General features: G+C 49.7%; 1 protein-coding gene across 1 annotated transcript; it reads right to left on the reverse strand.

The window, feature by feature from the left end:
* On the reverse strand, window positions 1-27,292 carry POLE2 (DNA polymerase epsilon 2, accessory subunit). The gene is made up of 15 exons (XM_077324184.1): window positions 27,180-27,292; window positions 25,730-25,804; window positions 25,366-25,449; window positions 24,037-24,093; window positions 23,483-23,531; window positions 20,454-20,526; window positions 17,525-17,697; window positions 16,150-16,239; window positions 14,827-14,881; window positions 13,125-13,184; window positions 12,649-12,726; window positions 8,688-8,796; window positions 6,159-6,335; window positions 3,450-3,517; window positions 1-131 (listed from the first exon to the last, which is right to left on the reverse strand). Exons 1-15 carry the CDS (start codon window positions 27,264-27,266, stop codon window positions 113-115), a joined length of 1,254 nt encoding a protein of 417 aa, XP_077180299.1. The 5' UTR covers window positions 27,267-27,292; the 3' UTR covers window positions 1-112.
* Between the last annotated feature and the right edge of the window lie 511 nt (window positions 27,293-27,803).

Here is a 27,803-nt window from a genome sequence, read left to right on the forward strand (position 1 = left end):
TTTTCTCTTTCACATCACAATTTATTTACAAAAATCTTCAATGTGTAATAAAAAATCATGATTCTGAAGTGCTACGGGGCAAGCCATTTGATTCATTGTTCTCGACTGGGCTTCAAAGATTTTGGAGTTTGCTGGAAACAAGAAAAGCACTTTAAACTTACACAAATGCATCCGTATTCTCCGAAACAAACCCACTGCGATCTTTCTTTAATGACTGCATATTAACTTTTATTTAAAAAGCCCCTAGAGACTTCAAGTCAGCTTCCTGCAGTTACACAGAAGTAACCCAACGTTGGATTACGTGAATATTCTAGATCTGGTTGTCCGATAGAAGCACTGAAGGCATCTTATTGCACAGATCTGAGATGCTCTGTCCCATGTACTTAGGATTAAATTCTGTTTAATGCAGCATAAAAGGAATAATTTGCCCTTCACCTGAGTCCACCGCGATTGCCTCCCAACAGCTAGTCTTAATACCTGCAGTTTTAATTCCCTTAAAATTGTGCTTGGATGTTTTCCAGACGGCAGGAGGTCCACTAGAATTCATTAGCTTTATATTAAAAAGCAAGAGGAAAGCATTTAGAAAGTCCTGATGGAGCTGAAAATCACAAATATGCCCAAGTGAACATGGCTGTAATTTGAAAGTGCGGCAAGAGTGATGAACAAAAGCTACTGAGGAAAAATCAACATGGATCCTATAAGGAAAGAGCTTGTCTCAAAAGCCTTTGAGGGGGTGAACAAGCATATGGAGAGGGGTGACCCAGCAGAGGTGGTTTACCTGGGCTTCCCTTTTCGGTTTTGTATACCTCGGCTTCCAGAAAGCGTTCAATAAAGCTCTTAATCAAAGACTCTTGAAGTAAACTCAGCAGTCATGGGATAAGAGGGACAAGTCCTCTTGTGGATTAAAAAAACTGGTTAATTAGAATCATAGAATCCTAGAGTTGGAAGGGGCCACACAGGCCATCTAGTCCAACCCCCTGCTCAACGCAGGATCAGCCCTAAGCATCCAAGAGATGCTTAGCTGGAAACAAAAAGTATAAAGGGGCAGTTTTCACAGTGGAAGGTGGTAAGCAGTGGAGCACAGCAGGACTCAGTACTTTTTAACTTGTTCAAGAATGAGTTGGGAGTTCAAGAATGGAGTTCAAGAATGAGTTGGGAGTCAGCAGTGAACTAGCTAAGTCAGTGGGCGACACTAAGTTGTTCAGGGCAGGGAGGACCATGAAGTGCTCCAGAGGCATCTGTCAAGGCCGGGCAAATGGGTGTCAACGTGCCAAATGAAATTCCATTTGGCGAGTGCAAATTAATGCACACTGGAGCCCAAAAATCCTAATTCTAAATATATGTCGCAGGGGCTCAAACTGGCAATGCCTGACCTGAAGGGAGAGCTTGGAGTTGTGGTAGATAACTCACTCTAAGAGGGAGCTGTTCCTCCGGGCTTTTGGTTGAGGCCTACCAGACCACCCACCAAAATAGTGGGCCTCACCGCTAGGAGGAGGACAAAGAGAAACCAAAAGATCGGCTCCCCTGTCTGGAATTTTAGAGAGGGTATTGGGGTACGGCAATTGTTAAAGGTTTCAAATTGTATATTGATTTTACTCATGTTGCCCATCCTGAGTGTTTAGAACGGTGGGCTTATTATTATTAATAATAATAACAATGCTACTCAGTGTGTGGCTGTAATAAAAGCTCATGCTACGCTGGGGATTGTTCGGACGGGAACTGAAATCAAATCAGCCAGCACCATGAGGCCCCTGTATAAATCTACAGTGCAGACTCACTTGGAATGCAGTGAACAGCTTTGACCACTGTATTGGGAGGAGTGCAGAAAGGGGTAACTAAAAGGAGTGAGGGTGTGAAACACCTTCCCTAGGAAGACTGGTGAAAGAGGCAAGGGCATTTTCACTTGCAGAAATGACTACTGCGGGGTGACATAATAGAGGTTTACAAAATTATGCACGAGATAGAGAAGGTAGAGAACAAGTTCTTTTTCCTTCCTTTCTCAGGACAAGAATTTGTGGGCGCTCATTAAAATTGATGAGCAGTCGGAAGTACTCCTTTACTCAGTGAGTAATTGATACGTGGAATCCCCCTGCCGCAGGACGTGGTGGCAGCGACAAGCACAGACGGCTTCAAGGGAGGATGGGAGAAACATCTGGAGCAGATGACCCTTGCTGGCTGTTAGCCCCAAAGCACGGATGGAATGGAATGCCATATACTGGGGTAGCAATGCTGCTCTGTATTCTAGGTCAGGGGTAGTCAACCCTGTGGCCCTCCAGATGTTCATGGACTACAATTCACATGAGCCCCTGCCAGGGGTTGGGGAATTGTAGTCCATGAACATCTGGAGGGCCACAGGTTGACTACCCCTGTTCTAGGTGCTTGAGAGTTTTGGCTCTAGTTTGTCTACATCCCTCTTCAACTGCGGTGCCCAAAACTGAACGCAGTTGTAGGTTGCTATGCAGAGGCAGGCCTGTGAACATCTCTTGGTTGCAGGGTTGGCCAAGCAGGGGTGGCTGGAGCTCATGGGACTTGTAATTGATGGACATCTGGAGAGCCACAGTTTGGCCAAACCTGCTCTTTGGAAACACCATAAGTTGGTTATGACTCTATAGCAGGGGTAGTCAGACTGCGGCCCTCCAGATGTCCATGGACTACAATTCCCAGGAACCCCTGCCAGCATTTGCTGGCAGGGGCTCATGGGAATTGTAGTCCATGAACATCTGGAGGGCCACAGGTTGACTACCCCTGTTCTAGATGCTTGAGAGTTTTGGCCCTGCTAGCAGACCTCCATGAACTGACTGCCACGTGAAGTCACTTCCAATGTGCACCACTGCATTGTGGAAAGTTTTGTGTTTGATTTTACCCTGGTTATTTCCAGGGCTGAGTTGCGTCACTCCTAAGTATGCCTAGGCCTGTAGGCCCCAACAAACGGATCCCCCCTCGCCATTTTTAGGTTCAGAAGCAAAGGAGAGTCCTGAAGCGTGGTCACAATTGCTACAGGGTAAAGTCATTGAGTTTCATCTTCAGGATCTGGCCTTCTAAAGAGCAGTCAGGGCTGATCTCCTCTAGGACTGACCGGTTTGTTCACTCTCTCAAGTCCCTTGGACTGCAAGGCGAACAAACCGGTCAGTCCTAGAGGAGATCAGCCCTGCCTGCTCCTTAGAAGGCCAGATCCTGAAGATGAAACTCAAATACTTTGGCCACCTCATGAGAAGGAAGGACTCCCTGGAGAAGAGCCTAATGCTGGGAGCGATTGAGGGCAAAGGAAGAAGGGGACGACAGAGAATGAGGTGGCTGGATGGAGTCACTGAAGCAGTCGGTGCAAACTTAAATGGACTCCGGGGAATGGTGGAGGACAGGAAGGCCTGGAGGATCATTGTCCATGGGGTCGCGATGGGTCGGTACATGACTTCGCAACTAACAACAACAAAAGTCATTGAAGATCTTACCTGTCTTCAACTGTTTTGTTAGAAGGATAGAATACTTTGAACGAAAATCCACTCCTTGGGAAAGATCCCTATGATGAAAGAGGAAAAAACATAATTGCATAAGCCATACCATCTTCCTGAGCAGATGTCCTTATCTGACATTCCCAGGAACTAGCGCCCCACCCTCCATAAACTGCTGTATCCCTTACCGGGTAGCCCTGCTTTCAACAGTAGCTCTGGCTGCAGGTAGAATTACCAAACAGGCACAGCGTTAGCATTACTAAAACACATTAATCAACTCAACAACAAAGTGAGCCAATTTGGAAACTAAGAACACCTTTTGAAAGGAACAGCTCATTGCTTTTGTTCCCTACGTACCAGGTTAGAACAGGGTAACAATCAAAGAGCACCTTGTTTTTACTGTGTGGGGGCTAGGCTTACCAGGTCCCCCCTGGCCACGGGTGGGGGGACGGGTCATCTGATCCAGGTTGGCAAGCTCCTGGAGATTTCGGGGTGGAGCCCGGGAAGGGGAGGGACCTTAGTGGGGTAGAACTGTACTATTCAAAGCCAATGTGTGTTAAGATGGAGCTGTTCAGGAGGCCGTTTTTATAAGGGGAATGCGATGGGAGTAAAAACGGAAATGTTCAGGGAAACGGAGGTGCTCAAGAAGCATGGTGGAGGTTTTCAGCACCAGTCTACCAAGCACCAGGCTACCTTCAGGACCTAATTACGCAGGGGATTATAGCACAGGGGGTCTGAGGCACAGAGGACAAAAAGACTGTCAAAATAAAATGATTCACGCGCACCTTGATACAGATACAGAACGTCTTATCCTCCAAGTGAAAATAATATTTTACTAGCACAGGATGGGCACAAACCTTTGTTTTTGGTGCAATCAGCCATCCATGAACCTTCACAAACTTTGAATATGGTCTGTGAGGAGCAAAAAGTCCATCTCTCTCTTTCCTGTGAAAACATCCTCTCCCAGCTGTTCAGCTGATTAGACTGGAAACAGCTGAGTCATGGGGGCAGCCTGCTCTAAACAGGTTACGCTGTTCCCATGGCCCAGCTGTTTATAGATCCTTCCTGAGGTTCAGCTTCAAGGCATTTTAACTCCTGCTTTCTGCTCCCTGTGAAAAGCAGCAAAGAGCAGAAAGCTGGAGTCATGAACTCATATTTATCAGTTCAGTTTGAAAACCAACCAACCAACTCACAATAATGCAGTTCATCTCCTTCCCTATTAAAAAACATACTTGGATAAATGATTAGAGACTGTGGTCTAGGCCACTAGTCCCCAACATTTTTCAGGCCAGGAACTGGGGGACGGGGGGAGAGGGAGGCACCAGCGCGCCGGTGGGCGCAAATGCGTAGGCAGTGGCAGCTCCGTGTGCTGTGTGTTTGCACCTGCCACGCCGGCGCCTACCCCCCGCAGCGCTCTCTGCGCCACGCTGCGAGGGGAGTGAGGCATGCCCATTGGTGCGCCAGCGCCGGCGCCGCCCTCCTTTCCACTGTGGCCCAGTACCGAGGGCTCCGGCCCGGTACCGGTCTGTGGCCCAGGGGTTGGAGAACACTGGTCTTAGCTACCGTGTCTAGCTAGCTATATAATTTTTACACTGCTTCATGTGTCTTGTGAATACTTGTGCTATGCTTCAGTTCGTTCTGGTGGGTCCAGACATTTACAATCCCATCCTGCTGATGTTATTGACTCACTTGGTGTAATCAGCCTTGAATTCCTGTGAGAACGATGGGCACTAAATCAAGCAAATAAAATAAATAGTGAACCAGCAGCTAGTTGACTGCTCCAGAAACTCTCTTTAAGAGCTCATTTTAGGGGTGTGTGAATTAAACTCTGTCACCACCTCTTGAGGGCATTCCTATACTTTTGTATGAAAATAAAACTTGCAGAACTATCCACAAATGAATTTTAGAAGGGCAAGAATGAACAGCTGTAGGAAACTACAACCACAAGGGAGGCTGCAACCAGGAAATCAGAAGTCAACTGGGAAGGGCAGCTGTGAGGGAGCTGGAAAAGTTTCTAAGCGTACAGATGTGTTGTCAGTGACCAAGATCAAAATACTAATTCACAATAGTGACTATGTGTGGCTAGGAAAGTTGGACCATGAAGAAAGCTCACTGGAAGAAAGTTGATCCTTTGGAAATGTGTTGGAGGAGGCTTTAACAGACACCCTGGATCAGGGGTAGTCAAACTGCGGCCCTCCAGATGTCCATGGACTACAATTCCCAGGAGCCCCTGCCAGCAAACGCTGGCAGGGGGCTCCTGGGAATTGTAGTCCATGGACATCTGGAGGGCCGCAGTTTGACTACCCCTGCCCTGGATGAACGAAAGATTTGGCTCTATATCAACTCAAGCCTGACCTCTCCCTAAATACTAAAATAGCCAAACTGAGGCTACCGTACTGCAATCACGTCATGGTTAGGCAAGAGTCTCTGGAAAAGACAAATTGTGCTAGAAAAAGTTGAAGGTAGCTAGAAAATAGAAAGGCCCAACATGAGATGGACTGACACCATTTAAAAAGCTGGCAGGGGCTCATGGGAATTGTAGTCCATGAACATCTGGAGGACCACAGGTTGACTACCCCTGTTTTGGAGGACTTGACAGCACTTCACACATACACAAGGCTACAAACAGGCTCAATTGTATTTTATAAGCACAGCGCAGTTACTTTGCTCATTTGAAAGAGGGCTTTCAATAAGTCTAAAAAAACTTACAGGGTTTATGCAGAGACAATCGGTGTTGGTCACGGTGAACGGGTCATACTTGTCGGCAAAAACAATGACGTCTGGCAGAGGGTACGTTCTCAAGGTGTAGTCGTACGCCCAGTACACAGGGCTGACGTAAAGGGGGAGCGGAGACAGATGACCTTGCGATAGGATAGTCTTTACAAACTGCACGGTGGAGAACAAAGGATTCCGTTTCAGATTTCCCAGAATACAAAGCAAGAAGCCTTGAGAAGCAACGGGGTGTAGTAGTTAGGCTAAGATCTGGAAGGTAAAAGTATCCCCTGTGCAAGCATCGAGTCATGTCTGACCCTTGGGGTGACGCCCTCCAGCGTTTTCATGGCAGACTCAATACGGGGTGGTTTGCCAGTGCTTTCCCCAGTCATTACCGTTTACCCCCCAGCAAGCAAGCTGGGTACTCATTTTACCGACCTCGGAAGGATGGAAGGCTGAGTCAACCTTGAGCCGGCTGCTGGGATTGAACTCCCAGCCTCACGGGCAGACAGTTTCAGACAGCATTTCTGCTGCCTTACCACCCTGCACCACAAGAGGCTCTGCACCACAAGATCTGGAAGACTCGGGTTCAAATCTCCACACTGCCAGGGAAGCTTGCTGGGTGACCCTGGACTAATCGCATCTTCTCATCTTGGCCTACCTTACGGGGTTATTGTAAGGATAAACTGGGGGAAAGGAAACAGATGTGCAAGATGTAAGGTCTTCATTGGGGAGAAAGCCAGGCAATAAACAAAAAAGAAAATAAAGAAAAAGAAAATAAAGCATAAATCAATGAATGCTCTTTTCCTAGTAGGTTGCACAGATTAATAAAGTGTGCTCAATCGGAATACACCTTGCAAGTTCTAAATCTAATGTGTATGGACCTGGAAGAATAAGATATGTTTTTTAAAAAAATATACCCAGCTTTTCATGACCCAAAGGAGTGCCAAAGCAGCTTACAAATGCCTTCCCCTTCCTCACCCGATATCAGTTGCCCTGTGAGGTAGGTGAAGCTGAGAGGGGTCTAGGAGAACTGCTCTGCAAGAACAACTAAGAGACTGTGACTAGCCCAAGGTCACCCAGCTGGCTGCATGTGGAGGAGGAGTAGGGAATTAAACCTGGCTCTCTCCCACTCTTTCACCATTACACTGCACTTGCAGACCCAGTCTTTCTCGACATTTTTACCATTGAGAAACACTGAAACCCAGGAGGTCCCTTCCAACTCTATGATTCTCTGGAAAACATTGCTATGCACATGCCCACCTGGACCCTTCCCCTTCCCATCCCCTCGAGGCCCATCATTGGCCATTTTGGGCTGGGAGGGGGTCAACATGACCATATCACCCAATACAATTTAGCATATTCAAGCAAAGGTTGGATACACACTTTTTTTGGATGCTTTAGGATGCTTTGGGCTGATCCTGCATTGAGCAGGGGGTTGGACAAGATAGCCTGTGTGGCCCCTTCCAACTCTATGATTCTATGAAATTTTTAAAAATATATAAAAAATAAAATAACCCCCATTTATTTAGTAAATCCTTCCAGGGCAATCAAGAAACCCCAGGGTTTCACGAAACCCTGGTTGAGAAGTCCTGAAATAGACTATTTGAAACTCTGCTCTTGATCTTGTGACACAGATCTGAACTTCAAGGAGATAGAATCACAGGATCATAGAGTTGGAAGGGGCCATACAGGCCATCTAGTCCAACCCCCTGCTCAACGCAGGATCAGCCCAAAGATACAGCGTCCCAGGTGAATCATGATCACGCTATTGGAGTGTGGTACTTGAGCCAAAGAGCTTCTTGTGGCGCAGAGTGGTAAGGCAGCAGAAATGCAGTCTGAAAGCTCTGCCCATGAGGTTGGGAGTTCAATCCCAGCAGCCAGCTCAAGGTCGGCTCAGCCTCCCGTCCTTCCGAGGTCGGTAAAATGAGTTTTCAGCTTGCTGGGGGGTAAACAGTCATGACTGGGGAAGGCACTGGCAAACCACCCAGTATTGAGTCTGCCATGAAAACGCTGGAGGGCGTCACCCCAAGGGTCAGACATGAGTCGGTGCTTGCACAGGGGATACCTTTACCTTTACCTTTACTTGAGCCAAGCCTAATGGGTACAGACCTTGATGCACAGAATCCCTTTGGGAAAACTATACTCTATAGGGATTCCAATATAGTTCCAATGCACACCGTCCCCTGAACCCATTGAGGTGCGAAGGGATGATGGAGGCTTTATAGAAGAAAAACTTCGGGCCCAAAGGAAGAAGATGAATGTTTCTATCTTCCCATACACCCCATTTGGGAGTACCAATCTCCCATCAACTGAGTTACTGTAAACCTGATGTATGCTCCAAAATGCAAAAGAACATTGAGCACATAAAGATGCAAAGAACAGACAACATGTAGTGAACCTCTTTAGAGTAGAGTTGTGGGTTACAATAATTAAGTAGATTTTGAGTAAAGCACATGAGAACAGCCGCACGTTAAAATTAACCACAAAATTTCATCCAAAATGCAAATGTACTTTTTCCCTTACATGGTTGGGAATGTCCATGCTGCTGCTAGGAAAGCGGACACAATTCCGGCACATCTTGTTTACCAGGTCTTCTCGGAAGATCATTATTTCCTGGGTGCAGTACTGAACCCTGAAAAGAACAAGACCAATTTGTCCCTCTGTGTAATTTCAAGGAATCTGCAAGACACAAGTATTAGCCCAACTCGCTTTCAGCACCTTCGTGGAGCTTTTTCCTTCTCCAGGCAGGCGTTCTATACTGCGTAGGTGAAAACAGACTTAACAACAGCACTGCAGGAATAAACTGGATGATATGAACACCAGATGTTCGTCAACATTTATTTAGCAGCGGCCACAGCTGTGATAAACGTCAGGATGCATGGAGACGTATTCCTGTGCAGGGGGGAATTATACGCTACAGCAGTGGTCCCCAACCTTTTTATCACCGGGGACCACTCAACGCTTGACAATTTTACTGAGGCCCGGTGGGGGGGGGGGTGGAGTAGTTTGCTCCTCTACTCTCAACCACTGCCCTAACGCTCTCTGATTGCTATGGTAATGTTTAAACATCCCTTCAAAATAAGATACAGACCCGCTACCACAATGAACATAAGGAACATTTTATTTTCATGGAAATTTTAACTCATGACAATGACAAATCAATGGGAACCCTGAGCTTGTTTCTCTGCAACGAGATAGTCCCATCTGGGAGTGAGGGGAGACAATGACACCCAAAGTGTGTTGTAAAGGGCTGGGGGAGATGAAGTAAAGGGCCGGGGGGGGAAGAAGGCGTCCTTCGCGGCCCACCTCCAATTAGTCGACGGACCACATGTGGTCCGCAGCCCACAGGTTGGGGATCGCTATGCTACAACACAGATGGCAACAGGGCAGGAGAGGTGAAGAAGCAGACATTTGAGTAGTTGGGACAGCAGAATTATGTAAGAAGAAGAAGAAGAAGAAGAAGAGTTGGTTCTTATATGCCGCTTTTCCCTACCCAAAGGAGGCTCAAAGCGGCTTACAGTCGCCTTCCCATTCCTCTCCCCACAACAGACACCCTGTGGGGTGGGTGAGGCTGAGAGAGCCCTGATATCACTGCCCGGTCAGAACAGCTTTATCAGTGCCGTGGCGAGCCCAAGGTCACCCAGCTGGTTGCATGTGGGGGAGTGCAGAATCGAACCCGGCATGCCAGATTAGAAGTCCGCACTCCTAACCACTACACCAAACTGGCTCTAAGGAGACCAGCTCACACGGTGACGTGGCACAGACTGCATTGAAGAACTGGTCTGGAACAGAAAAGGAGGCAATGAAGCAAAGGAGGAGGACGGGCTGGTCCAAAGATACGAAGAAGCAGGAATCTTCATAGATCTGGGGGCCTATTAGGCCCTAATTGTTATGATTTCTTATTTATTTAATTTGTATACCACCCTCCTGAACAGGCTCGGGGCAGTGTGCATCAATGGTAATAACAATCATATAACTAATTAAGGGGAGAAGTCCACCAAGAAGAGCCTCAGCCAAACTGGCCAAAAACAGCTGCTGTTGGGGAGGGAGGAGGGTCTGGTGGGGGGAGTCAGTGAAAAACTAGGCTAAGCTCACCCCCAGGCTGCAAATCTAGGTGGGGAAGTTCCAGAGGGAAAATGTAGTGGGGAACGTTGGTCGCATGGTGAGGGGGGAGGGAAGTCACCGAGAAACGGTAGCAAATTATTATTATTATTATTATTATTATTATTATTATTATTATTATTTCAATTTATTTCCCGCCACTCCCAAATGGCTCGTGGCGGGTTACAATGTCTTAAAACCCCATTAAAACTCCCATTAAAAGACTTAAAACCATCAGAACATGGCGGCGCAATAATAAGGGGGGGGGCAGAGGAGAAGGAGGTCAAGGATGTTCAAGAAGAAGCCCGGGGGAGAGCAGTCGATGTGCCACGGCAGCCCCAGCCTCAACCGTAGACCTCAAAGAGCATTACGCTCCGTTACTTCAAACAGGCTAGTCATCCGTGGCCCCAAAGAAGCCCACTTGACCTCAACCAGGGCCAGAGCCTTCTCTGTCCTGGCCCCCACCTGGTGGAACGAGCTCCCGGAGGAGATCAGGGCTCTAATGGAATTCAGACAGTTCTGCAGGGCCTGCAAAAGGGAGCTCCTCCACCAGGCGTTTGGTTGAGGTCAAACCGGGTCTTCCGGGTCCCTTGAGCCTCCCTCCCTCCCTCCCTCCCTCCCTCCCTCCCAGGAATTCCATGCACCTGATTCGGGCAACCAGGGCCCTGTTTGATTATCATCCGGTTAAATTGTTGTATCACTGTTACTACTATCATTACCATTGTTGTTATCTGTTTCTATTCAACGTGTGAAAGTGAGTTTGAGGTAGAATCACATGATTACTGCCATGATTTATGCTTGACCTAAGTGGCTCCATCTTGTATCTGTGTGTTCATGTCTATTTTTCTATGCAACCCTGGAATGCCTGTGTAGTGATTTAGTAACTGTAACAATGTGTTATCTCTGAGAATGGTAGCTGTGTAACATTCAAGGCCGAAGACCGGCTTGTTATCATCCTTGGCTGTAAGCCCAGAATGGCACCTGCAGGAGGGGGCTTTTGGTCTCTGGGAAAATGTTTTGGGCGGGAGACTGAACCTGTAAAAGAGGATGCATTTCATGTATTGATCAGATTCGACTCTGGACGTCTAGGTATCTGAACTGCTATGCAATAAAGGCTTTCCAGTAATCCAGAAGTATTGATGCTAGTCTGTCAGCCTGACACTGCCCTGAGCCTCAGGGGAGGGCGGTATATAGAACAAACTAACAAAAAAACCCCATTAAAAACCTTTTTAAATTACATCTTCCATTGAAGTCGCATCCAGCCATGTCCTCAGTGCAGTCCTGAATTGTTGCTAACGTAGAATCCCAGCTGATGTTCTCAGTGGAGGTTTTCTACTGGGGGAGCTATTTGATGTTGCTATTTCTCTGGCTCCTACCGAAAGACCGGCAGAAGAGCTCCGTCTTGCAGGCCCTGTGGAGCTACACCAGTTCTGGGAGGGCCCAGATCTCCTGGTGCAAGGCAGATCCCTTTCAAGACACCAGTAGGTAATCCAGGATTCAGAAATGGGTCAACAGAGGCTTCCAAGAGGGAAGGACAACATGTGCTGTACCCATTTCGAAGAACATTAATGCCACATTCATATATGAAGGACTGGCTAGGGATTCTGGTTTTTGGGCATGGAACTGGGGTTGCTGTGGGTGGATAGGTAGTTGTGAGTGTCCTGCATAGTGCAGGGGGTAGGACTAGATGACCCAGGAGGTCCCTTCCAACTCTATGATTCTAAATTCCATCTCAACCTCCGGAAGAAGCTCCTGACAGTCAGAGCGGTTTCTCAGTGGAAGAGGCTTCCTCGGGAGGTGGTGGGTTCTCCATCTTTGGAGATTTTTAAACAGAGGCTAGAGAGCCATCTGACAGGGAGGCTGATTCTGTGAAGGCTCAAGGGGGTGGCAGGTGACAGTGGAGGAGCGAGAGGGTTGGGAGTGTCCTGCATAGTGCAGGGGGTTGGACTAGATGACCCTGGAGGTCCCTTTCAACTCTGTGATACAGCTTGGTAAACCCTGGTTTAGGAAATTGAGCTCCCATCTTTCAGTAGGTGTGGAGAACTCAACGACTGGACTGTGCAGATTCTCACGAATGCATTCCCCTTTTTTTCTTTCTACAAACTGCTTCTATATCTTTCTCCTGCCTGAGAATCTCTCCTCCAAATCATTGCATGTGCAGATTTCTGGGAGGGGAAGGGTCTCCCCGGCTAAGACATGGGATGAATCATTTTGCTCAAATTTCCAAAGTACACAAAGCAAAAGGGAAGTAGACGGGAGAGAGGGGCATTCTAAATGGCCCACAAACTCTAGCGCCTGCAAAAGAAACCTGTTCTCACTTTATAGGCAGGTGAGCAAGCTGGGTCCCTCCCTCAGTTTCCCCCTGTTGAATGGGCATGTTTACCTGCAAGGATTTGTAGTGAAAACTGAAAACGGCACCTGCTCCCTGAATTCCTCTGTGATGTTTTCCGTAAGAGGCGGTCTAAAATGAAACGGCAGAGTGAGCGTGATGGACACATTGGCACGTCTTCATAGCAGCACTTCCCAAGGGAGGAGGAAGAGGAAGAGGAAGAAGTTGGTTCTTATATGCTGCTTTTCTCTACCCGAAGGAGGCTCAAAGCGGCTTACAGTCGCCTTCCCTTTCCTCTCCCCACAACAGACACCCTGTGAGGTGGGTGAGGCTGAGAGAGCCCTGATATCACTACTCAGTCAGAACAGTTTTATCAGTGCCGTGGCGAGCCCAAGGTCACCCAGCTGGCTGCATGTGGGGGAGCGCAGAATCGAACCCGGCTTGCCAGATTAGAAGTCCGCACTCCTAACCACTACGTCAAATGGGCTCTGTGCCTAGTCTGGTCTCTACAGGCTACACTGCATACGTACCTGGGCAAAATGCATCCAGGGCCAGGGTCTTCGGGGCCAGGAATGAACACAAATCGACTGCTACAGAAATTCAAGACATAAACTGCATTTAGTATCATCTCTGAGCAAACCCTGCCTTCAGACAAACAGTGGGCAACATGAATCAGGTATAGCTATGAATGTAGAAGTTGAAGATGTCTTGGGCAGGCAGGCTTCCTGTAAGTTCCAAACATGGTGCCCACCAGTATAGAATCATAGAATAACAGAATTGGGAGAGACCTTCTGGGTCATCTAGTCCAACCCCTGCACTATGCAGGACACTCCCAACCCTCTCGCTCATCCACTGTTATCTGCCACCCTCTTGAGCCTTCACAGAATCAGCCACTCTGTCAGTAGCATGGCAGTAGCTTGTGTGAAAAGGATCTAGGAGTCTTAGTAGACAATACATTGAACATGAGTCAGCAGTGTGACTCAGTGGCTAAAAAGGCGAATGGGATTTTGAGCTGTATCAAATGGAGTATCATGTCCAGATCACGGGAAGTAATGGTACCGCTTTACTCTGCTCTGGTTCGGCCTCACTTGGAGTACCGTGTTCAGCTGAAGAGGGATGTAGACAAACTGGAGTGTGTCCAGAGGAGGGCAACAAAGATGGTGAGGGGTCTGGAGACCAAGACGTATGAAGAAAGGCTGGGGGAGCTTGGTCTGTTTAGCCTGGAGAGGAGACAACTGAGAGGGGATCCGATAACCATCTTCAAGTATTTAAAAGGCTGCCATGTAGAGGATGGAGCAGAATTGTTCTCTCTTGCCCCAGAGGGACAGACCAGAACGAATGGGATAAATTAATGCAAAAGAAATTCCATCTAAACATCCGGAAGAAGTTCCTGCCAGTCAGAGCGGTTCCTCAGTGGAACAGGCTTCCTCGGGAGGTGGTGGGTTCTCCATCTTTGGAGGTTTTTAAACAGAGTCTGGAGAGCCATCTGATGGAGAGGCTGATTCTGTGAAAGCTCAAGGGGGTGGCAGGTGACAGTGGAGGAGCGAGAGGGCTGAGGTCCCTTCCATCTCTATTATTCTATGATTCTATTATTCTAGATTGCTAGATCTGCTGCCACCACTTTTTGAACTTTGAGAAAGGCAATAACAGCATCAGATGAAAGAAGTTTACCTATGGGGTAGAACCTGCAGAACTAGCATGTCCATGTAGCGAAGGGGCATGACATTAAGAAGGCACACCTGGCTTCATTCTTGGAAGGTTTACCCCAACACCGAGAATTACATTTAAAAACAGAGGTGGAAGGAACCAAAAGGCAGATTCATCCACCCACTTGCCCCCGAGCATTGCAGTTCTTCAAGCTAGCCTCAAAGTTAGCCATTTGGAGGTTGGGTTGCCAAGCCCCAGGTGGTGGCTGGAGATTTCCAGGCAACAGAAATCTGTTCCTCTGGAGAAAACAGCTGCTTTGGAGGGTAGACACCATGGCATTGTCCCCTGCTTAGGCCCCTCCCCTCCCCAAACCCCACCCACCTGAAACTCCATCCTCAGATCACCAGCAATAGCCCTTGGCACCCCTTAGCCACAAATGAAAAGTCTTAGATAAGCCCATTAAAATATACAATAGTCGAGGACAAAGGGAGGGGTATCTAACATTTTGGCAAGGATCTTACTGACCAACATAACGCACATCTCTCCTATTCAGACTCCCCCCCCCTTCCAACAAACAATACGTACCTCTGATGGATACTGGGATGTTCACAGATTATGTCCGCCAGGGCTTTCAAGGAACCTACAGACACAATATTCAGAGTTTTGCTACAAAACGGTACAGGGACTCCTGCTTTTCTTGCCCCAACCACTGAGGCACAAATATTATGCAGAATACAAAATAGAAAAGCCAAACAGAGGCAGGGGCTTGTGGGAATTGAAGCCCATGGACATCTGGAGAGCCGCCGTTTGCCTATGCCTGGTTTATAGTACATCCAAGGGGCCCCCAGTCTTTTTGAGCCCGTGGGCCCCTCTGGAATGCCGACAGAGTAGTGAGTACGGCCACGAAATGACAGCTGCAGGAGGGAGAGCCGGTCACAAATGGGCTGCTGCACAGTGCCGTGGGGGCAGGCTGCTGCCAGAGCAACATTTCAAAAATCAAAGCTCCCACGGCCAAGCAGGAGCCTTGCGGAGAAAAATCCCCACCTGGCCCCTCCCAGTTTGTAAAAACACCGGGAAAGGCCGAAAGCTTTCACAGCCAGAGTCAGCTGGCTCTTGTAGGTAGTCAGGGCTCTGTGGCCAATGTGGTTTGAAGGTTTTAGCCCCTGACCTTTTGTCAGCAACTCTGGCTGGCTTCCTCAGGGCTTTCTGAAGGCCACCCCTCATAAGATCACGAGTCCTCTGAGACATTTAAAAACTAATATCATTACTGATTTTTTTTAGGGGGGGGAGAAACTTTTGAGAGGCATGCTTAGTGTTACAACTTTGGGGGGGGATTATTTCTGGCATCGCCTGCACATTTGTCCACATATTGATAGTTCCTGGAAGTCAGCCGTTTTTACAAATGGTAGTGACTGGGGAAGGCCCTGGCAAACCACCCCGTATTGAGTCTGCCATGAAAACGCTAGAGGGCGTCACCCCAAGGGTCAGACATGACTCGGTGCTTGCACAGGGGATACCTTTACCTTTATAAAGACATTCCCGTCCCCGGGAACAAGGGAGAGGGAGGCGGGGGCAAGGGCGGGACGAGGCCAGCGCCTTTAGCGTGTTTGAGCCTCCATACCTTCCTATGGAGGGACCGGAATATAGCGACTACCTAAGGCAAGCATTTCACTACATTTAACAGGTGCGGAAATGCCCAAGCTTTTCTCGTCTTTCAGAATCCTAGGGCGGCTCCCTCTCATTCTGCTCCACCAATCACAGCGCCTTTTGCCAGGACAAGAAGCCATCCGGAGAAGCAGCAGGCTTGAAATGGAGCTGCAACAGGAGACTGCCCTTTCAGGGCTAAACTCACACAAAAATGCCATCGCTGAGCGTACAAAATCCAATACGGTGCCTGACGCCAAGTACCTTTCAGTGACTGGATTTGATTCTTTCCATACGGGGCAGAAGAAAAGTTCCCGCAGAAGAAAAAACAAGTCGGAGGCATCGAGGAGTAGCCTGGATGAAGAAACGAACACTGTTGTGGTCATGAGGCTTCCAAAGAGGCGCGCCATTCCTTCCCGGTGCTACTAAGCGCTGCTGCTACTAACTACATGTGGGCACAACGCCAGCTCCCCCACAGCATTACAGTTCCTGCCTCTAATTATTCCTCTCTGGGTATTCCTGGAACACAGCGTCCTACAAGCATGGTGTGGACTAAAGATGACCTAGTTTGGTGAGATGAGAGCCGGTTTGGTGCGGTGGTTAGGAGTGCGGACTTCTAATCTGGCATGCCAGGTTTGATTCTGCGCTCCCCCACATGCAGCCAGCTGGGTGACCTTGGGCTCGCCACGGCACTGATAAAACTGTTCTGACCGAGCAGGAATCTCAGTGCTCTCTCAGCCTCACCCACCCCACAGGGTGTCTGTTGTGCGGAGAGGAAAGGGAAGGGGATTGTAAGCCGCTTTGAGCCTCCTTCGGGTAGGGAAAAGCGGCATATAAGAACCAACTCTTCTTCTTCTAGTGAGCAAGGCAGCCAAGCTGGGGAAAGGAGAAATCTAAGTCCGAGTGCACACCTGATCGACTCAGCTGTCCTTTCCCCCTTTCATACAAGCAGGATCATTGACGCTGGCCACCGAAGACAATGGTGGAAACTTGCATCAATTCACAGCCAGCTTCAAGATGTTCTTTTATACCCTGCCCTTCACTACTCAAAGGAGTCCCAAAGTGACTTACTTACAAACATGTTCCCCCTTCCTACAACCCTGTGAAGGTGAGGCTGAGGAAGCCCCGAGGGAACTGCTCTGTGAGAACAGCACTATCAGGATTGTGATTAGCCCAAGGTCACCCAGCTGGCTGCCTGTGGAGGAACAGGATATCAAACCCCGTCTTGCCAGATTAGAAACCATTGCTCTTAACCACTGCAGCAAGCTGGCTTGGTAGATGGAGTTGAGAGAGCTTTAAGAGAGCAGCTCTATGAGAACTGTGACTAGCCCAAGGTCACCCAACTGGCTGCCTGTGGAGGAGTGGGGAATCAAACCTGGTTCTCCAGATTAGAGTGTGCCGCTCTTTAATCACTGCTCCATCCTGGCTCTCAGCTCTATAGCAACCCTGTAAGTTTTTTCCAGGCAAGAGAAAAACAGAGGTGGCTTGCCACAGCTGCTCAAGGACTGACTGCTTAATGATTTGTTTGTCAACACAGGTTGATAGTTACCCAGATCCTCCTTTTTCCCCTTCTTGAAGATGGGGACACCATTTGCCTGCCCTCCTATCATCTTCATAGGGTTTTCACTAACAGAGCTACCTGAAAACATGAAGCGAAGTTTCTCCAAAACTTCCACTTGGTCCAGCCAAACGTCGGAAAGGAATACGAACATGGCATCTTCATTCTCTTCCTCCAGCTGTTTCAGTTTTGCAGAAGCTTTTACCGAGGTTGAAGATGGCCCTCCAAAGAAGTTCATGTTCCCATAATATGCCCTACAGGCATGAAAAGCAGGCTCCGTGTAAGTTCATTTTTATTCCAAAATCATGTTCTCAGTTATATTTGAGGCCAGTAGTACCTTAGACTAGCGATCCCCAACCTGTGGGCCGCAGACCACATGTGGTCCGTCGACTAATTGGAGGTGGGCCCCGAAGGACGCCTTCTCCCCCCCCCCCCGGCCCTTTACAACACACTTCGGGTGTCCTTGTCTCCCATCACTCCCAGATGGGACTATCTCGTTGCAGAGAAACAAGCTCAGGGTTCCCATTGATTTGTCATTGTCATGAGTTAAAATTTCCATGAAAATAAAATGTTCCTTGTGTTCATGGTTGTGGCGTGTCTGTCTCTTATTTTGAAGGGACGTTTAAACATTACCATAGCGATCAGAGAGCGTTAGGACAGTGGTTGAGAGTAGAGGAGTAAACTACCCCCCCCCACCGGGCCTCAGTAAAAGGCGTTGAGTGGTCCCCCCTGAGTGGTCCCGGCGTTGAGTGGTCCCCGGTGATAAAAAGGTTGGGGACCACTGCCGTAGACCACCTGTAGTCAACCAGTGGTCTTCCAGATGTCCATGGACTACAATTCCCATGAGCCCCTGCCGGCTCCCCCTCACTGGCAGTTCTCAAGCAGGGGTTGGAAAGATCCTTCTCCTGGATGCTGGAGGCTGATCCTGCACTGAGCAGGGGGTGGACTAGATGGCCTGCATGGCCCCTTCCCACTCTAGGATTCTGTGAGTCTAGTTCAGCAGTGGAAGGGGCTGCCTAAGGAGGTGGGGAGCTCCCCCTCACTGGCCGTCTTCAGGCAGCGGCTGGACAGATCCTTCTCCTGGATGCTTGAGGCTGATCCTGCACTGAGCAGGGGTGGACTAGATGGCCTGCATGGCCCCTTCCCACTCTAGGATTCTAGGAGTCTAGTTCAGCAGTGGAAGGGGCTGCCTAAGGAGGTGGGGAGCTCCCCCTCACTGGCCGTCTTCAAGCAGCGGCTGGACAGATCCTTCTCCTGGATGCTGGAGGCTGATCCTGCACTGAGCAGGGGGTGGACTAGATGGCCTGCATGGCCCCTTCCCACTCTAGGATTCTGTGAGTCTAGTTCAGCAGTGGAAGGGGCTGCCTAAGGAGGTGGGGAGCTCCCCCTCACTGGCCGTCTTCAGGCAGCGGCTGGACAGATCCTTCTCCTGGATGCTTGAGGCTGATCCTGCACTGAGCAGGGGGTGGGACTAGATGGCCTGCATGGCCCCTTCCCACTCTAGGATTCTAGGAGTCTAGTTCAGCAGTGGAAGGGGCTGCCTAAGGAGGTGGGGAGCTCCCCCTCACTGGCCGTCTTCAAGCAGCGGCTGGACAGATCCTTCTCCTGGATGCTGGAGGCTGATCCTGCACTGAGCAGGGGGTGGACTAGATGGCCTGCATGGCCCCTTCCCACTCTAGGATTCTGTGAGTCTAGTTCAGCAGTGGAAGGGGCTGCCTAAGGAGGTGGGGAGCTCCCCCTCACTGGCCGTCTTCAAGCAGCGGCTGGACAGATCCTTCTCCTGGATGCTGGAGGCTGATCCTGCACTGAGCAGGGGGTGGACTAGATGGCCTGCATGGCCCCTTCCCACTCTAGGATTCTGTGAGTCTAGTTCAGCAGTGGAAGGGGCTGCCTAAGGAGGTGGGGAGCTCCCCCTCACTGGCCGTCTTCAGGCAGCGGCTGGACAGATCCTTCTCCTGGATGCTTGAGGCTGATCCTGCACTGAGCAGGGGTGGACTAGATGGCCTGCATGGCCCCTTCCCACTCTAGGATTCTAGGAGTCTAGTTCAGCAGTGGAAGGGGCTGCCTAAGGAGGTGGGGAGCTCCCCCTCACTGGCCGTCTTCAGGCAGCGGCTGGACAGATCCTTCTCCTGGATGCTTGAGGCTGATCCTGCACTGAGCAGGGGGTGGGACTAGATGGCCTGCATGGCCCCTTCCCACTCTAGGATTCTAGGAGTCTAGTTCAGCAGTGGAAGGGGCTGCCTAAGGAGGTGGGGAGCTCCCCCTCACTGGCCGTCTTCAAGCAGCGGCTGGACAGATCCTTCTCCTGGATGCTGGAGGCTGATCCTGCACTGAGCAGGGGGTGGACTAGATGGCCTGCATGACCCCTTCCCACTCTAGGATTCTGTGAGTCTAGTTCAGCAGTGGAAGGGGCTGCCTAAGGAGGTGGGGAGCTCCCCCTCACTGGCCGTCTTCAGGCAGCGGCTGGACAGATCCTTCTCCTGGATGCTGGAGGCTGATCCTGCACTGAGCAGGGGGTGGACTAGATGGCCTGCATGGCCCCTTCCCACTCTAGGATTCTGTGAGTCTAGTTCAGCAGTGGAAGGGGCTGCCTAAGGAGGTGGGGAGCTCCCCCTCACTGGCCGTCTTCAGGCAGCGGCTGGACAGATCCTTCTCCTGGATGCTGGAGGCTGATCCTGCACTGAGCAGGGGGTGGGACTAGATGGCCTGCATGGCACCTTCCCACTCTAGGATTCTAGGAGTCTAGTTCAGCAGTGGAAGGGGCTGCCTAAGGAGGTGGGGAGCTCCCCCTCCCTGGCAGTTCTCAAGCAGGGGTTGGAAAGATCCTTCTCCTGGATGCTTGAGGCTGATCCTGCATTGAGCAGGTGGTTGGACCTGTACCTTCTCCTCAATGGTACAGCTGCCCCTTTCCCTAGGGTGGGGAGGGCCCACTGGGAACTCAAACCTGACAGGACAAATAGAAAGCAGATGGGCTTGCCCTCTTCAGCCACAAGCTGCTTGTCATTTTTACCTAGTGGTAGCAGAAGACTCCGTAGGCGGGAATCCAAAAGCACTGACATGAAATATTCCATCTTCATACCAGCCTAGGATATAAAATCACACAGCTACGTGATTATTTATTTCTGGGATATTCAGGTCACCCCGCTCCAAAGTGGTCTCAGGGCAGCTTACATCACAAATCTAAAACACATCTAATACAAATGAAAAGGCAGAGCAAACCCCGTAACTCTTACTGTAATTGCTTTGTCCTAAAAACGCAACCTAACAAGCCAGGCATGCCAGGTATGGTGTCCTATTCTATAGCTTGGCTCATGAGGGGAACTTGCAATCTGGACAGAGACCCCAGAGATGGAGTAAGCAGGGGGACCTCACGGATGTTAGCAATGCTGCCCAGGAACTCAACCAAATCCAGGTGGGAGAGCTCCACTTTGCAGGCCCTTCAGAGCTTCTTTTAAAAATATATACTTAAAATACTCCTGGGGCCAAGGTGAACGATTACATCATTCTCCTCCACGGCTTTGCCTGTGCTCTGACATCTACTCCTAAGGCCGGCCTCCAAGTATCCCCAATTTGTCAAGCTGCTGGTTGGTTATCTCACAAAAGGACTTGCGTCCTATCGTCCATTACCACCGACAGAAAGGGACTTCCACCAGTGAAGGGAGGGCTCTAGCAATTCCTCCCCACTGCAGACCCTTATTTAGACCCCTGTGCTGTCCAAGGACAAAACTGAAGGGGGCGGGGGAGACTCAGTGGTTTGCAGCCCAAGAGGGATGTTGGAATGGTCCACCCAGCAAGTATAATTTCTGGATCTTGAAGGTCACAACAAGGTCTTTTCTCATTCCTTGAATTCCAACCACAGTTTGTTGGACCAGGGGTCCTTTGTTCTATCCTCGTTCAACTGCTTTTAATTTCAGCTGTAAGTTGACTTGGAGACCATGTGCAGAACCACCATGTGCAGGAAAACATGTTTCACAGTCAGAGTAGTTCAGCAGTGGAATAGGCTGCCTAAGGAGGTGGTGAGCTCCCCCTCACTGGCAGTCTTCAAGCAAAGGTTGGAAACACACTTTTCTTGGATGCTTTAGGATGCTTAGGGCTGATCCTGCGTTGAGCAGGGGGTTGGACTAGATGGCCTGTATGGCCCTTCCAACTCTATGATTCTATGATTCTATGAACACAGGAGACAGATTTCGGGAACAAAGTGGCTTGCCACCAGGTTTTGTTTATGGCTTCATCATACCTTGAAATTGTTTCTATTAACGTCCCTCCAGATACCTAAAATTACTGTCCTGTTCCTCTCAAACAAAATGTAATTTATTAAGGAGACATATACTCTTCTGTACCAGCTTGTGATACCACTGAGATATATACTGTTTCCAATTACACAGAAATCTGTGAGCACAAAGTCAGAGACATTCCCAGCACGCCAGTGGCATGGGCGTCAAGATTGACTGCAAAGCGTAAATCCCTTTAGACTTATCAAGCAAGAGGCAGCCAAACTGTTAAAGAGGCCAGCACTCCGTCAAATAGATTTCATCAGCAAGTTCCGTCAATCCAAAAGTTTACTTTCTTCACCTCTCCCAAAATACTAGGACTTGAGGTCATCTGGGTGAAGCTGGAAGGCAGCAGAATGGACAAAAGAAAATAACGGAGTGAATAAAATGTAGAATTAATTGGCCACATAGTGATAGCCACAGGCACAGGTGGCGTTAAAAGGGGAGGAGACAGATCAATGGAGGACAATCAATGGCTACTAGACATAGTCACTGAGGGGAACCTAGAGCCAGCAGGCAACAACAGGGGAAGGCCTCGGCCTCTCCACCCTGCCTTTGACCCTCCAGAGGAACTGGCTGGCCCCTGTGTGAGAGAGGAGGCTGGACTGGATGGACCCCTGGTCTGACCCAGCAGGGCTCTCCTGATGTTCTTAGGAAGGCCTCGGCCTCTCTGCCCTGTGGCTGGCCCTCCAGAGGAACTGGCTGGCCCCTGTGTGAGGCAGGAGGCTGGACTGGATGGACCCCTGGTCTGACCCAGCAGGGCTCTCCTGATTTCCTTAGGAAGGCCTCGGCCTCTCTGCCCTGTTGCTGGCCCTCCAGAGGAACTGGCTGGCCCCTGTGTGAGACAGGAGGCTGGACTGGATGGACCCCTGGTCTGACCCAGCAGGGCTCTCCTGATGTCCTTAGGAAGGCCTCGGCCTCTCTGCCCTGTTGCTAGCCCTCCAGAGGAACTGGCTGGCCCCTGTGTGAGGCAGGAGGCTGGACTGGATGGACCCCTGGTCTGATCCAGCAGGGCTCCCCTGATGTCCTTAGGAAGGCCTCGGACTCTCTGCCCTGTTGCTGGCCCTCCAGAGGAACTGGCTGGCCCCTGTGTGAGACAGGAGGCTGGACTAGATGGACCCTGGTCTGATCCAGCAGGGCTCTCCTGATGTCCTTAGGAAGGCCTCGGACTCTCTGCCCTGTTGCTGGCCCTCCACAGGAACTGGCTGGCCCCTGTGTGAGACAGGAGGCTGGACTGGATGGTCCCCTGGTCTGACCCAGCAGGGCTCTCCTGATGTTCTTAGGAAGGCCTCGGCCTCTCTGCCCTGTTGCTGGCTCTCCAGAGGAACTGGCTGGCCCCTGTGTGAGACAGGAGGCTGGACTGAATGGACCCGTGGTCTGACCGAGCAGGGCTCTCCTGATGTCCTTAGGAAGGCCTCGGCCTCTCTGCCCTGTTGCTGGCCCTGCAGAGGAACTGGCTGGCCCCTGTGTGAGACAGGAGGCTGGACTGGATGAACCCCTGGTCTGACCGAGCAGGGCTCTCCTGATGTCCTTAGGAAGGCCTCGGCCTCTCTGCCCTGTTGCTGGCCCTCCAGAGGAACTGGCTGGCCCCTGTGTGAGGCAGGAGGCTGGACTGGATGGACCCCTGGTCTGATCCGGCAGGGCTCTCCTTACAAGGTTGAACCAGCTCCACTGCTTTCAAGAACAGGTTGACAAAAGAGAGCCTAAGATCACAAACCTGACCATGGCAGAACATGTCAAACCTCCAGCAGAAAACTGTTTCCCTTACCTTCTGTTAAGACAAAACAGGACTCTGTGTACAAGCCACTGTGAAACTGGTACAAATAGTTAAGGAATATGCTCTTGTTAATTAGTAGCTCTATTAAAAAAAACATCTTTGTAATGTATTTTTACAGCCACTTTGGGCACACTGTATGGAGAATGCAACTAATCAGTAATCTTCTACACAAATAAATATTAGAATTCTGTGTTCCTTTTCGTAGTCCCTCTTTCTTTGCATTGAGGCAAAAGGCATTGAGGCTATCAAGAGGGGAATAGTGTTTGCTGGGGAAATACTCGTGAGGTATTATTTTTATCCCAAATATGATTTACGGTCTGGAGCAAAAAGCTCTCCAATGGCAAAATCAGTAGCTTCCTAGGGTTCTTGTGTACACTCATGTCGTTCTGTTTGCAGAAAGAAAACCGTAAGTTTTGTAGGGACAGGTGATGGTGTCCTAAGAGGAAATATTGTAGAGATACCTCTCTGCTTCTTAAAAGTAGAAAGGGTTAGGAGACTCACACATATACACCTGGCCAGTATGCAAATTAACATATAAAGGATATTGCTTTACTAAGGTCCAGCTGGACAACTCCTGTAGGATCTTCCAAGAAAAACTTTCCCTTTAAAAAGTGAATAAAAAACAAGTCACACAGTTTTTCAGTATCCTTCACAAACTCCTATCCCTGATTGAACCCATACTCTTGTTTCATAGGATCATAGAGTTGGAAATGGCCACAAAGGCCATCTAGTCCCACCCCCTGCTCCGTGCAGGATCAGGGCCACAAAGGCCATCTAGTCCCACCCCCTGCTCAGTGCAGGATCAGCTTCAGGCATCCAGAAGGATTTGTCCATCCGCTGCTTGAAGACGGCCAGTGTGGGGGAGCTCCCCACCTCCTTAGGCAGCCCCTTCCACTGCTGAACTAGACTCCTAGAATCCTAGAGTGGGAAGGGGCCATGCAGGCCATCTAGTCCCACCCCTGCTCAGTGCAGGATCAGCCTCCAGCATCCAGGAGAAGGATCTGTCCAGCCGCTGCTTGAAGACTGCCAGTGAGGGGGAGCTCCCCACCTCCTGAGGCAGCCCCTTCCACTGCTGAACTAGACTCCTAGAATCCTAGAGTGGGAAGGGGCCATGGAGGCCATCTAGTCTCAACTCCCTGCTCAGGGCAGGATCAGCCTCCAGCATCCAGGAGAAGGATCTGTCCAGCCGCTGCCTGAAGACGGCCAGTGAGGGGGAGCTCCCCACCTCCTGAGGCAGCCCCTTCCACTGCTGAACTAGACTCCTAGAATCCTAGAGTGGGAAGGGTCCATGGAGGCCATCTAGTCTCACTCCCTGCTCAGGGCAGGATCAGCCTCCAGCATCCAGGAGAAGGATCTATCCAGCCGCTGCTTGAAGACGGCCAGTGAGGGGGAGCTCCCCACCTCCTTAGGCAGCCCCTTCCACTGCTGAACTAGACTCCTAGAATCCTAGAGTGGGAAGGGGCCATGGAGGCCATCTAGTCCCACCCCCTGCTCAGGGCAGGATCAGCCTCAAGCATCCAGGAGAAGGATCTGTCCAGCCGCTGCTTGAAGACAGCCAGTGAGGTGGAGGTCCCCACCTCCTTAGGCAGCCCCTTCCATGGCTGAACTACTGTGTGAAAAAAATTTCTATTATCCAGCTGATATCTTTTCCCCCATAATTTAAACCCACTATTGCTAGTCCCGCCCTCTGTTGCCAACAGGATCATCCTCGTTGCCCTCTTCTGCACCTGCTCCCTCCTGCCCACACAACATGGAATATCTTAGATGACTCCCTTCTCTCTTTTGAGTTATAATCTGACGCAAACCCATGCATACTACTTATTGACGCTGAAAAGCACAATTGCACAAGAAGCCTCCAACGAGGCGTGGCCTACCTCCTTCAACTGGGTTATCATTCCGAGAACAATCACTTCCCCGACTCTAGCTGAGTTGCCCAAGAGGGTTTCTATAGTTTTAAGCTAGGATCAGAAACAACAAATTAATCAAGCACGCAGGGTCCAAATATATATCATAGCAACATACGTCAGACATATTAATGAGCAGATTCATTTCCTGATGCAACAGCAGATAAGTTTAGAGGCAAAGGGAGGGAGGATCACACCCCCCACCCCCTTTGCAATCAGAGGGCCACCAGTTATAATGGACAGGGCCCATCAACCACGGCTTGTCAGCCTACAAGATCACACAACATCCTAATTCTGCAACAGTTCCTGGGCAACATCAGTGCCTCTAGTTTACCTGAAATTTACTTCGACTTTCATCTGGATGGGTGCCGATGGCTGACGGCGTGAACAGCTCATGCCTATGAGTCCTCTGCAGAGTTACAAACCAGGAGACGGTTAAAAACATCACAACGCAATTTCAAGGGAGACCATTTTCCCTCTTCAGTGACGTGGGGCATTCCTTATTCATTCTTAATCATTATGATCCCAGCCTGGGTTCCCCAACATGGTGCCTGTGGGCACCAGGGAACCCACCCGTACTTCCCTTGGCACCAGCCCAGCTTTCTGGAGAGCAGCAGGGCTTGTTATTGGCTACCTTCCTTCAAATGAAATGCTTTTCCACCAGAGGTTCAGGAGAACTGGGGAGCCCCTGCACTTCCCTTAGTCACTGGGTGGTTCCATTTCCCCCTCATGTTTTCCTTTTTCCCAAGTGGTTCGAGGACAGCAGTGCTCACCATCCCTTCTCATCAAGTTCTAAAGGTGTCCACCCGTCACAAAGGTTGGGGACTCCTGATCTAAGATAGAATCATAGAATCGTGGAACGATAGAGTTGGAAGGGGCCATACAGGCCATGTAGTCCAACCCCCTGCTCAACGCAGGATCAGCCCAGAGCATCCTAAAGCATCCAAGAAAAGTGTGTATTCAACCTTTGCTTGAAGACTGCCAGTGAGGGGGAGCTCACCACCTCCTTAGGCAGCCTATTCCACTGCTGAACTATTCTGACTGTGAAAATTGTTTTCCTGATATCTAGCCTATATCGTTGTACTTGAAGTTTAAACCCATTACTGCGTGTCCTCTCCTCTGCAGCCAGATGTTTTATTGACTGTGATTTTCTGTCTTTGCATACTGGAGTGGGGGAAAGTGTCTTGGAAAGTGGTTGAAAGGGAGGAATAAATTATTGTTTTCGTGCCCCATCAAAGGGCTTTCCCAAAGCAGAGGGTGGAGGCTGTTAGAACGTGATGTTGGTCTACATGGACTATTGGCTGTATCAGGAGGGTTTACTCATGATTAAATCTAATGATTAAATCTAACAATGTGAGAAGCAACCGTTTCCCTAATAGCCATGGATATGCCCCAATTTGTGTTGTTTTTCTCTCGAATGAAACTTGAATATTCATATCAATCAGCGCAGAATTTCTTCCCTCTAGACCAGGCTTCCTCAACCAGGGTTTCATGAAAGCATGCCCCATGGTGTGCTTGGTGGGCATAACTGAGGAGGGCGATCCTGGGGCCCAGCATCTGTTGTCGAATCAAATGGCCTCAACCAAATGCCTGGCAGAAGAGCTCAATATGGGAATCTCTCTGTGTCCTACCCCTTTGGCATGGAGAAATGACCATCTGGCCAGGTCCTACCTCTGAAAATGCCAGCCATCGTTATTAGCGAAACATCAGGGACTATAACCATGGCCACACAGCCAGTTGACTCCAGCCATGAAAGATGTCGACAATATTATCGCTTTCCTCACCTGCTGCAAGATGGTGTAACGTTCTCGAAACAATTCTGCTTTATCCTTGGCAGAGCCAAATAAGTTTGGTGCAGGGTGACTGGTCATTGAGAGGCTAAAAGAAATGTCAGAGACTTTTGTAAGTTCAAGTCAGTAAAATCTGCTCATTCTTGAAAATTGTGGCCAGGATCCTAGACACGAGTCCCAGCCATGGTGAATGGAAATTCTTCCCACCGCAGAAATTGTTTCCCTCTAGCGTTTCCTTTTGCACACAGGCCCCTCGAAATGCTCCGCTCTGTTGCAGCGGGTCCCTGTGCAAACAGAAGTGATAGGGGGAGAAGTCTCTGTCATGGAGCAGACTTCCATCTAGTGAGCACAGAACTCACTCACAGGATCCTAGCCCATGTTTGCTAAAATAGAGATCTAGAAAATCTTGGGCTAGACCAGGGTTCATCAACATGAGACCCACAGACATCCTTCCTCACACTCCACAAGTGTCCTCAGAAAGGAGGGTCCAGGTAGGGTGTTTGCTCAGCAGGGTTTCTGACTGGACACTGGCAATCTGATTGATTATGCAGATTTTCAAAAGTTGCTTTCACAGCAGCTGCCACCCCACTACAAGGGTCTTCACTGTCTGACTTCAGG

Source organism: Paroedura picta, chromosome 2, assembly GCF_049243985.1.
Source record: "Paroedura picta isolate Pp20150507F chromosome 2, Ppicta_v3.0, whole genome shotgun sequence".
Lineage (NCBI taxonomy): Eukaryota > Metazoa > Chordata > Lepidosauria > Squamata > Gekkonidae > Paroedura > Paroedura picta.

Bases quoted from the DNA above. Each gene is read 5' to 3' on its own strand.
- POLE2 (XM_077324184.1), bottom strand. From the start codon at position 27,266: ATGACCAGTCACCCTGCACCAAACTTATTTGGCTCTGCCAAGGATAAA. The intron at 25,805-27,179 runs GTGAGGAAAGCG...GTAACTCTGCAG, and splicing joins GTTACACCATCTTGCAGCAG to AGGACTCATAGGCATGAGCT. The intron at 8,797-12,648 runs GTAAACATGCCC...TGTTCTTTTCAG, and splicing joins TTCACTACAAATCCTTGCAG to GGTTCAGTACTGCACCCAGG.